This window comes from Rattus rattus, chromosome 15 (assembly GCF_011064425.1).
Source record: "Rattus rattus isolate New Zealand chromosome 15, Rrattus_CSIRO_v1, whole genome shotgun sequence".
Lineage (NCBI taxonomy): Eukaryota > Metazoa > Chordata > Mammalia > Rodentia > Muridae > Rattus > Rattus rattus.
The window spans coordinates 65,641,969-65,653,972 of NC_046168.1; the positions used below are offsets into that span (position 1 = coordinate 65,641,969).

Sequence of the window (12,004 nt, forward strand, 5' to 3'; positions counted from 1 at the left end):
GCTGTTCTCACTGGATACGCTCCTGGGACTATCTGACGGCTTCAGAGAGGCCTTCTTGGTGCCATCGATGAGATTCTGCGATTCCGGAGACTTGTCAGTGGCTTTGGGGCTGTCACTCACTTCTTTTGGGAGTGGAGACACTTCCCTGGAATTGGCCACAGGCTCTTTGCAGGAGTCAGACGCAGCCTTTTTCGCACTCAGAGCCGCAATGGCGGCTATGCACGACGAGAGCTTGGAGGACGACTTTGTTTTGGAAGATGTGGCAGCAGCGATGGCGGGGTCGTTCTTCTCGGAGCTCGGCTTCCCATCCAGGACCCTGCTTTCAAGCACCTTCTCAGAGTTCTCCTTCAACTTGTCCTCTGCTTTTCTGACCTTAAACGGCTCATAGACACTCAGGGTTATGGAACTGCTCTCTGCTTCTCTCTTGACTTTGTTTTTATCTGCATGACCTGATGCAGAGACTCCAGTCTTGCTTGTGTTTTCCCCTCCAAGTGCCTTCAGTTTGTCGAAGTCCTGCTGGGCAGCGGAGCCCGTCAGCACATTTGATCTGAAATTGGCCCTCGTCTCCTCCTTATCAGGTGGGTCATCCACCTCTATTTTCTCATCATCCTCAAACTCCTCGGCACTGGAGATGGGGCTGAACTGGCTGAACGCTGGGTCTTTAAGAGTCACCTCTGAGGCAGGTGTGTCTCCTTTTAAGGACTTGGCTCCATCCTTACCATAGCTGTCAAGAGAGGATGCTGTGAGAAAACCGTTATGCAAGCCATTGCCTGTGGGATTGTGGCCATCTTTTTCCACTCCCTCAGAGGAGTCGATGTTGCGAACATTCTTCACAATCACACTAACGCCAACATCTGAGGATGATGGTGTGTGAGAGTCGTCATCCACGTGAGCATTCTGCTTAATGTGGCTTTCGTGGTCATCGTGCCCAGACTCAATGGCTGCTTTAGGATCGACCATATCTGGTATGTCAAACGCTGCCAAGAGGTCATCAAAGTCTGGGGTCTTCATATCCCCCATGGTCATGAATTTGATCAGATGTTCTGTTAGAGGAAGGAAAAAGAATTCCAGCATTAGCACTGATAATGATGTCAGCCCTACTGTGGTGTTCACACTCAACAATTAGTACTCATAATGACGTCAGCCCTACTGTATCATTCACACTAGCTGATTAACACTAATTATAACGTCGGGCACTTCTGAAGCATCCACACTAACAGAGATAAACACCTTGAAAGTGTGCAAGGCCACAAGTCCACTGTGCAGTAACTATGGAAATCGGAGTCAAAGTGATAGGCAAATACGAACCTACCATAGCAGGTCCACAGTCCAGCACAAGACCAGCGTCCTGGCTAAGCAGAAGAGCCCTGGCATAGCTCAGTGTGACACCACCAAAGCTACTGCTGCTAGAGTCATCACAGTGTTTCCGTAAAAAGCTCCTTCTCCAAACATTTTCATCCTGATGATGTCTAACTCAATAGCACAAGCTGATAATTTCAGTTACCATCAGATTTGGGATGCTACACTGACAGAAGAATTCAATAAAAACAACTATGGATTTCAAAATCCATCCACAGAAGAATGAATTAGTTATACACACACACCTACCACAAGGTGTCCACTAAAGTATCTGGGATGCTTTCTTTCTATTCCCTAAGGAAGTCACCCCTCCATCTCTATCCCTAAGGAAGTCACCCCTCCATCTCCAACCCCTAAGGAAGTCACCCCTCCATCTTTAATTCCAGCTCTCCTGTTGTGTTGAAAAAGAAAAAGTCAAGTGTGGCAGCTCATGCCCTTAATCCCAGCACTAAGGAAGCAGAGGCAGGAAGATCTCTGAGTTTGGGGCTAGCCTGGTCTGCAGTGTGAGTTCCAGGGCAGCCAGGGCTACACAAAGAATCCCTGACTTGGAAGGAAGGAAGAAGGAAGGAAGGAGGGAGGAGGAGGAGGGAGGAGGAGGAGGGAGGAGGAAGGAAGGAAGGAGGGAGGGAGGAGGAGGGAGGGAGGAGGGAGGGAGGGGGGAGGGGGGGAGGAGGGAGGGAGGAGGAGGGAGGAAGGAAGGAAGGAGGGAGGAAGATTTGCTGACTCTGGGGTAGGATGGAGTTTTAGGAAAATAAAATAAGTAAAGCCATTACCAGAAATGAAAGCTATGCAAGTCCACTCAGTGCTGGAGTCTTTCTCTACGAAACCCCCGCAACCCTCTGGCAGAGAATAAAGACAGAGGGGACAGGAGAGGCACGCCCATCTCTGCACCTGGATGGTCCCACCTGGGCTGTTATTTTCTGGAATAGTCCCTGTGTGTCCCAGCGCTCCCACCCTCTTCACATCATAAATGCTAAGGAACAAACAAGCCCCAAAGCAGGGTCACGGGTTAGGATCTGAGCTTGTCTGGGCTCAGATCTGCCACTCACCAGCTCTAGAATGCCAGGAGGTAAGGAAGGGACAGACTTTACTTTGGGCTTGGTGCATCCTTGAGCGGTGAAGGGAGGCAGCCAAGAAGAGAAGGAAATATGGAGGAAGAGCATGGAAGCAGGAAGAGAGGAGGTGAAAGGGAGTGGCTTAGTCAGTCGGCCCAGAGGACTCGTAGGCAGGCAGCCCTGGACTGTCCGCTCTTCAGGACTCCCTGCTGGCCTCTGGGACGCTGACTCCACATTTCATATTTCATATTTAATATTTTTCTTACAATCTATAAAAGGTTGAAGATGAGGTGCACATCCAAATCTTCGGATCAAGGTAAAAAGCAACCAAGAGGAGAGTAGACACACAGGACACCCATACAGGCCTCAGGCACAGCACAGCCTCTCAATATACGACCGCTCTGGGGCTGGCTGGGCGTAAATGCCGCGGAGACTTTGGGGACACGATTGCTGAAGATGAGAGAAATACAAGTTCAACAGGTGTGGAATCATAGCCACCGGGTCACACGCAGAGCTGGGAACGAGGCAGGGATCTGTCCCGGTGGTCTCCTCTCCTTGAAGCAAACTCTGGTCACTACATTTTCTACTGCTGACCCAGACAACAACCTGAAAGGCTGCACCCAAGAAATAAGACTCAATCTCAAAGTGAGGCTGGCATTAAAGGGTCTCTAAGAGACCATCCACAGGTGAAGTGGATGTGACTCTCTTTTTAAAAATGGTATTGAGCATTCAAACTGTAAAATGGAGGGACTGGGAAACAATCTACCGGCTATTACAGTCACATAAAAGGATCCCCCCACCTCAGGACGACACCTCTATCCCCAAGCTCCACACTGCTGATGTGAACCAAACACCCATAATGAAGCTGTACCGCTGAAGGGGCTCTATGTCTAGCACAAACTAGGCAATTGCATGTTTTATCGCTCTCTCTTTTTTCAAAGCCGAGAATGTGGAATCAGGCTGAGGTGCGGTTCCGGGGTAGCGTGCTATGCTTGATTCTAGAACCATAAACCAGCTCTTTCACCCACGCCTTGGTTGAAAGGCAGATCTTTGAAAGATCCAAAAGCTGAGAACCGGGTTTAGTGGGCCCCAGTCCTAGCCGGGCCCTGAGAACTCTAGGCTTTCTTCACAGGAACACGAGATTTGTGTCTCAGCCTCTCTTTATGATGATGTAATCAAAAGACATCACAGTCACACACTATCCATTAGAGGGCAATCAACTCAGAAACAACAGCAGCAGGAAATATTTCAAATACTCACTGGGTTGAAAGCCAAGGACAGAAAACTCACAAGAAACAAAAGGTCACCAGAGAAGCCAGCCCTGTGTGATGCTCAGAGGCGCTGCACGCAGGTGTTCTTAACCGGTCATTCCCTGCCTCATACTCCACAGGGCCAGACCCACTAGTCATCGACAGCTAGTCATCGACAGCTAGTCATCGACGGCTTATTGACCCCCATGCTTTCCTGCATGCTAGACTCAAGCAAGGCTAAATTCAGACAGCTTAGCAAGAACGATGTAGTCAGTCAGCCTGCAACACATATCCCTGGCAGGCAGAGGCCGTCTGGTCTCATTGGGACTTAGCCACGCAACTCTAGCTATAGACAGTTCACCCTCTTTTCCTGGGAGCAGTATGAGAACCCAAGGAGAAACCGTGGTGCATTTCTCAGACTTAAAGGTTAGTTAGCAAAGGTTCACCTTCAGGAAGCCTGACCCTAAGGTAAAACTGCAAAGCAAGGGCCGCACAACTGACAGCGCAGCCCCACCTGAAACCGGAGAGGCCTGCGGCCGGGCAGACTCACCGCTCGGGTTGTATAACTAATGTAATAAATGCCGCTTTGTAACTTCACACCTCTCTTCTGGTTCATAGAAATGTTTCCCATATCCACAATCACTCGTCCCTGTGCCTTGACCTTTCCTGCACTGCAAGACAAAGCGAATGGCCGCTCAGAGGGGAAGTCAGAGGGGAAGACGAGGCCTATCGCAGACTCCTTCATTTTCACCCCCACTCCTTAGCATCACCATCTTAGAAATGCATTCTTTTGTTTAAAGTTATTTTTTAAAATCTCAACCTTTTTAACTACTACATCTTTGTGTGTGTGTGTGTGTGTGTGTGTGTGTGTGAGAGAGAGAGAGAGAGAGAGAGAGAGAGAGAGAGAGAGAGAGAGAGAGAGAGAGAGAGAGAGAGAGAGAGTGTGCCCTACATACTCGAGTGCATGTGTTTGTGGCATAAAAAGACAACTTTTGGGTAAAAGACAACTTTTGGGAGTCAGTTCTCGCCTTCCACCTCGCATCCCAGGAATCGAACTCACGTTGTCGGGTTGGGCAGGTGCCTTTATTTAGCGCTTGGTCTTCTTTTAAAAGTTAATATAGGAGGGGCTGGAGAGATGGTTCAAGGTTAAGACGACTGGCTGCCCTTCTAGAAGACCCAAGCACAAAACTGTCTATAACTTTAGTTCCAGGAATTCTGACCCCCTCGCACAGGCATGCATGAAGGCCAAACACGTAAATGTACATTGAAAAATTTTTATAAGAAAAGTTAATATAGGAGCTGAAGAAATGGCTTGGATTAGGAGCACTTGCTGGTCTTGGGGAAAACCTGAGATTTTGGTTCCCAGTACACACTTGGTAGCTCAGGTCCAAGGGATCCTACACCCTCTTCCTCCTCCACAGGTAACAGGCTTGCACACACACAGCACACACAAACATCAGACAGGCTTAAAAAAAACTCAACAGAAAAGTTCTTACAGAAAAAAAAACTCAGTAAAAGAAAAAAGCTCCAAAAAAAAAAAAAAAAAAAAAAAAAAAAAAGAACAGAACTGTCTCACTTTGACTTCCTGGCTCTCAACAGTTTGAGTTCGCAAACAGAATGAGCTAATTATACTACTTTATATTCCCCTTCTACTTTATAAAATGCATCTTCCTTTAAGAGACCAGCAGTCAGGCTGCACATGGGGTCCACTCCTTTAATCCCAGCACTCTGGAGACAGAGGCATGCGGGTATCTGTGAGCTCAAGGCCAGCCTGGTCTACAGAGTGATTCTAAGCCAGAGTCACATAGCGAAACCCTGTCTCAAAAAACAACAAACAAACAAACAAACAAACAAGCAAAAAGAGTAATGGTCATTCATGAATACCCACAGTTTGCTAATGGCAGTGTACTTAATGTATATTGCCAAGAGAAAAATGGTAGGCCGGTTTACATTTTAAAAAAGGAAAGAACTTAAAAAGTCTGCCCAATAGCCACTCTGCTTCTTCCTGTGACAGACAACATGCTTCCTTTCCTACTAAATAAAGCCTTTAGAATCACAGGAACAGCTCCCATCTTTGTTGGTACAAGTTAAGAGCCATCAAGTCAAGAGAAAAACTTCAGAAAACCTATTTATCCCTTGATCATACTTCTTAAACTTTACAATAAAAAGCTGCTCAATAAAAAATCAAAACAAAAACTATTTAGCTTGCTTTACAATGGCCACCTAGAAAAAGTGTTCAAAGAGCACATGGTACATCCTTACAATCCTGTCACACAGGAAACTTGGGCACGAGATCAGATCAAGGCCAGCCAGCTGAGTACAAGAGACCCAGGCTCAAAGCAAAGCGATTTACTCACTCCCTGCACCTCAGAACTTGTGAGGCAGAAGCAAGTGGATGTCTGTGAGTTCCAGGCCACCAGGGTTATGTCGTGAGACCCTATCTCAAAAAAAGAATCAAAGGGAAGAAGAGCAAAGAGAAGCTTACGGGCAGGAGTGGGGGTGGGGCAGCTTGATGACACCAATGTTCAAGGGCTCAGAATATCCTGCTCTAAATCAAAATTCTACTAGCTCCGTGAGGAAAAATGCAGGCCTAAATCCAGCCGCATCTCTACCTTTAATATAAGCCCGACGGGAGCTAGGGAAGTGACTCGGTGAGTACAGAGCCTGGACCCAACGTGGCAGAAGAGAATCAGCATTTGCAGGCTGTCCTCTGACCTCCACGTGTGTGCCACGGCATGTGTGCGCCCCTGAGAGAGCAAGTTAGCCTGAACATGAAGACACATCTGACTGATTACACAGAATGAAGGAAATTACATTCTCATTGATAAGAATCAGTGGACGCCGTAAGCCGTAACAGTAGGGGTGTTTTAAGGCAGATGCGCTGACCACTGAGCTTCTCGGGTTCTGCAAACCCCGCATAGCAACTGTGAACACAGGCACTGCTTTCTTGGCACTGTTTGTAACAGTGTGTGGTCGTGATGTTTCTATTCCACTAAATTCCCAAAGCAACTAAATTAGACTAACTGACTCAACACATGGCTTTATCGTCTCTCTGTAAAATGTTCTTAACAGCACATACCTAATTCCTCCCAAACCTGCATCCTGTATGCCCATCCCTTCTCCCACTCCGCCATGAGAAAACTTTAGCTGTCCCTCCACCGCCAACTTCTTTTCACTTGAAGATTTTCAGAGATAACCAACACACGGCAAGTCTTCAACCAAAAGAAGGAAATGATGCCTTCACTCCAGCCACTCTCTTGCTTCGATTTGACTTCAACCCAACAGTTCATCTAGGGAAAGAACCTTGTCACTCGCCTTCATCCCCAGTACCAAGAGAGTGAGGTCCCACACATGCCTCTGCCGCCATCTGGGAAAGCACACAGCACTAGCTGCCCAGGCAGTGTGCCTGTGCTCTCTTTCTTAGACACAATATTCCTGATTTAAACCTAACAGACATCATCTTCAAATTGCTTCTGGAAACGTACACAAGGGGCTGCTCACTGAAGCTGTCCAGTTAGTCACGTCCTTGGGAAACACAGGCATACACCCATTCCAAGCCCTTTCCTGCTGTTAATCTACACTTTCCCTCACAGCTCCACAAACCAGACCTGCCCTACCCATTCTTCAGGGAACAGCAATGAAAACGCCTTCCACAGAAGCAGAGGCCGCACAAACCTTAGCCCTGCCCCAGAGCTCACCAATGCTGGCCCCACTTGCCCTCCTAAAGTGCTCTCCCCTCCTCCACGGGTGCTAGGGCTCAAAGAAGCACAGGCTGACGCAGCCTCCTGTGCTCTTTTCAGCAGCTGGGTGACGCTCCAGGAAAGAAAGGCCACATCCTTTCTATCTTCCTTATATCGGATCCTGCCTAGGAATAAAGGGTGTTTCTAATCTTGCCCTTTACAGGCTCTACCTCAAATAGTCACCAGGCAAGAACCCTCCCAGCCACTTCCTGCCTCTCATGTCAAAGGGTGTCTGTCCTTCTGTGCCTGGTCTTGCTGGTCAGTCCTCCAGTGAACCTTGCCCCTTCTCTATCACCAGGCCAGCCGGCAAAGAGAGCCCCTGACAACTCAGGACTTGTCCCCTCGTCCTGTGTCCTGCTGTCATGCTGCCTCTATGGCTCAACCCCCACACAGGTAAACCCCCCACACAGGTAAACCCCACACAACTTCCCAGCCATTGGCAATGCACTTTCCAGAAAACCCAGTGTAAGAGAATTGAGAGGAGAAAATGACAAAATTGCTTTGTATCACAACAATGGAAACAGGCTTCTGTACAGCAGGAAAGAGCTTGGAAAGGGCTTTGTTTGCTTGTTTGTATAGGGTTTTTCTGTATAGTTCTGTATAGTTCTGTATAGTCTTGAAACTCTGCTGGCCTCGGACTCAGAGATCCACTTGCCTTGGCCTCCCTAGTGCTGGGATTAAAGAGTATGCCACAATGCCCGTTCCTAATCAGTCCTGTTTTGTTTTGTTTTAATTTGCAAAATTAAAAAAAAAAAGGAAAAGAGAAAAGGAAAAGACTAAGAGTGAGCAGGAGAGGAAAACTAACCAGATCAGAAACAAATGCCAAGACCACAGCAGAGTGAACAAGTCACTTGGAAACCAAATCCTAGCATACACTAGGAGGCTAAAAGAGCACCCAGCATAGGTGCTGTCCTCGGGTGCTGGAACCTAGTGCAGTCGGCTGGGGTACAGTTGGCAGGACGACACATGACATTCTTCTGCTGTTACTAAATGTATTATAATTACTACAAGACCCTTTAGGGAAAACCGAGAAAATGGTACAATGGAAACTACTGTTTTTACAACTTTTCTGTAAGTAAAAAGTGTTTAACCATTAAATATTAAAAAACAAAAATCCCAGCTTGCGAGGATCTGAAGCAGGACTGCAAACCCAAAGCCAGCCTGAGCTACAAAGCCAGACCCTATCTACCTCAGACGGGAAGCTCCAAGCTGTGTGATCTGGCTGCACCCCGCACTATGACAGCTGCTGACTAGGGTGGTCCCCTAACCCCTCCCTGAGCAAACCTGTGTTCAGCAGACTTTAGATCATTGGGACAAAGACAGGAAGACTTACTTCTGCACACAGTGTTTCAGTCCACGGTTGTGGACTCCATTCCTTACAGGTCCTCAGTGAGACGCTGGAAGGGGCTACTTACCTGGTGGTGTCCAGGCAGCAGTGGAGAGAGACCCTGTACTGATGGCCCCACTTTCCACTTCTCATGACACACAAGACGCTGCTGCCCACACTCAGGATGGATACCCCATGTTTAGTCCTCTTTGGAAATTCCCCCACACCCAGACACACCAGAGGATCCTAGGCACTTCTCAAACCCAGTGACACCAGCCATCAAAACAGCATCACGATCCACTTCTTGACAGTTGTGAACAAATGCATCCTATCACAGAACACAGTTTGGACATTCCTAACCTGTAAACTCAAAATCTTTAATGCTCTCAACCCAAACCACCTGAGCCATCATGCACACACTGAGAGCGTTTATGGATTTCTGCAATTGGGGGCTGTTTTGTTTTGTTTTGTTTGAGACAGGGTTTCTCTGTGTAGCCCTGGCTGGGTTGGAACTTGCTCAGTAGGCCAGGCTGGCCTGAAACTCATGGAGGTCTGCCTGCCTCTGCCCTCCCCTCGCCCAAATACTGGGATTAAAGGCATGCACCACCACTGCCCAGAACAATTTTAAGGTTAGACTCCAAGTGCTGGAAGATTCATGTCCACTTAGTAATAGAAACTTCAGGACTCGCCCAGGCTGGCTGGCTGGAGGTACTATTTGGAGGTGATGGAAACCCCAGGAGGTGGGACTAGCTGGAGAACTAGGTCATTGAGGTGAGTCCTTGAGGACACTGATAGCCTTTCCCCCCCATCCCCATGCCTCCTGCCATGACATTCTTCCTCATGGCAAGCCCAAAGTCATAGATAGGGTCATGGACAGAAAAACCTTTTAAACCAGGAGCCAAGATAAGCCCTGTCCCTATTAAGTCAAGTCTCTCGTGTATTTCATCAGAGCAAAGCTGGCTAGCCTGAGTGTTCAATCAAGCGCAGTTCATGCGAGTATCATAGAACCCAAGGGGTTCCAGGGTCTGAAACATGTCTGATGCCAAATATCTGAGATAGAGATACTCAATTTACAACACAGCTACTGGAGGTGTCTCCCAGTTTAGAAAAGAACTGGTAGAGCAATGCCTAGCATTGGGGATGGGGAGGGGCTGGTGTGACCTCCAGTGCCACTGAAAAGACCACAAATAATGATGCAGTGTGCACGCTCACATTCCTGTTCTCTGCTCCCTTGCCCTTGTTATTACTGCCCCTCATCCTCCTGGCTGCTTATAGCCTCTCGGTAGAATTACACCTTCACGTAAAGCTCTCCTCTTGTAGCCTCCCACCACTGCCAAGGCCTGCTTAGCTTTCCTAACTTCCTAGAAGCTTCCTCTTCTCCCTCTTAAAGGTCTGTTCAGCCCCTTGGCCACCTCTCCTTGTTCAGAGGCACCTCAGCAACCTGCACCATCACTGTGACGGCCTCAATCACATAAACACTCGCGCCTTTCCCTGGCCAGCCCTGGGATCACAGAGACACTCACACCTTTCTGTGGCCAGCCCTGGTTCTACCTGAGAGCCATTCTACCCACCGCCAGTTTGACATTACACCAGGCTCTCCCACTTACGTCAGCACTCCGTGTATCCAAAACCTGAGCCTCCTTCAAGCCCTACTTGTGCTTCGCCAGGGACATTTTCCTTCTTAGGGTAGCAGTGAGTGAACCCTCGGGCAGGCTCTCGGGAACAAGCATGCATGGCTGTGCTTCTGCAGGATGCTTTGAGGTTTGCACAAGGACACTGAGATCTACAAGAGCGATGCTCAGTTTTTCTGAGTTCATCAGCTTCCATTCAGAGCCTCTATTACGCCCCTGAGCGTTACAAATCTCCCTGAGAGGACCGCACTGTCAGTCAAACAGCCAGACCCTTAAGCACAAACCCTAAAATGACTCCAAAGAGGCTACAAAAATGTCGCTGCCGCTGGCATGTGCCGGTTATGTTCAGTGCATATTGAACCTCAATTTACAAACACCGATTTACTAACGCCAAAGGCCACAAAGCATGCATTGTATTTCCATTTCTATATTATTACTTGTTTAAGCTTAGTCTGGCAAGATGGCTCAGTGAGCAGCGCCCTGCAAGCCTGAGGACTTGAGTCCTACCCAGACCTTACCCACACGGTGGGAAAGAGAACCAAATCCTGCAGATCTTCCTCAGACCTCCGCACACACAGTGTGCCCACTCAGAAACACAGAGTGAGTAAACCAGTGTAATTCTTTCAACAGTCCCCTCTTTGCATTGGCTTCCTAGCTACAGGATTATCTGTTCAGGGAGCATGAGTGATGCCTTTCCTGTTTGCTTATTGTGTGGTTCAATAAAGCTTCTAGTCTGTACCACATTTACCACAGTAATATAGTCGTCAGGATCTATAGGATTGGAACTGAACCCAGAATATTGCAGCTACTAAGACAGCAGGCAGGTGTATAAGATTCCCTTCCAGTACCCTCTTACTCCTTAACTTCCTGACCAACATTTTTTACTTAAGAAATGAAGATTTTTTTAAAGGCTTTGGGTAAGCTGGGCAGGGCAGCCCACACTACAATCCCAGAACTAAGGAGGCTGAGGCTGAGTGAAAGGTCAAAGCTAACCTGGGCCTCCGAGAAGGCTCTGTCCCTAAACAAGTAACTAAACAAACATGGAGGGATCTGAAAGGACGGCTCAGAGGTTACAAACAGGCTGCTCTTACACGGCAGCTAATCGTACATGGATTCAGAGGATCCAGCTTCCCCAGGCTCCAGGCACAGACACGGTACACAGTGCGGACAAACACATCAAGTAAAATAAGCCACAGGGAAATAGTACGCATTTTAGATTTTTTTTTTTCTTTTTTTCAGAGCTGGGGACCAAACTCAGGGCCTTGCACTTGGTAGGCAAGCGCTCTACCACTGAGCTAAATCCCCAACCCATAGCAAGCATTTTAAAGAGATGGACTAATGGTCTTTGAAGCAATCTTAAGAATCAAACACATGCAACAAGACAGGAAACACAAAACTCAAACAATAAGGACAATGGTCAGACTACTCCAAAAGGCTGTTCCTCTTTTTATCCATCCTTTGACCACAGAAAGACCCAGGTCACATTCTAGACCATGATGTGACATCCGGTCAGATAATCTCTCTGCCTTTCAGCAAAAAAAGGAAGGCGGCTGCAGACATCGTCTTCATGTGAGGAGATTGGAACTGAGGGCTCCACGGGAGCCTCAGCACAGACCAGAGAGCAAGGTCGGAACACAAAGGA

General features: G+C 47.9%; 1 protein-coding gene across 13 annotated transcripts in view; it reads right to left on the minus strand.

Annotated features, from left to right (window-relative positions):
• The window catches only part of Znf532 (zinc finger protein 532), a 109,001-nt gene that overhangs the window by 59,868 nt on the left and 37,129 nt on the right, over nucleotides 1-12,004 (minus strand). For all 13 annotated transcript variants that reach the window (XM_032886183.1, XM_032886184.1, XM_032886186.1 and 10 more), the window contains one exon: nucleotides 1-1,043. This exon is cut by the window's left edge and continues 1,311 nt beyond it. In XM_032886183.1, the coding sequence (XP_032742074.1) occupies nucleotides 1-1,026 (1,026 nt within the window). In that variant the 5' untranslated portion in view covers nucleotides 1,027-1,043. The remainder of the gene's footprint in view (nucleotides 1,044-12,004) is intronic.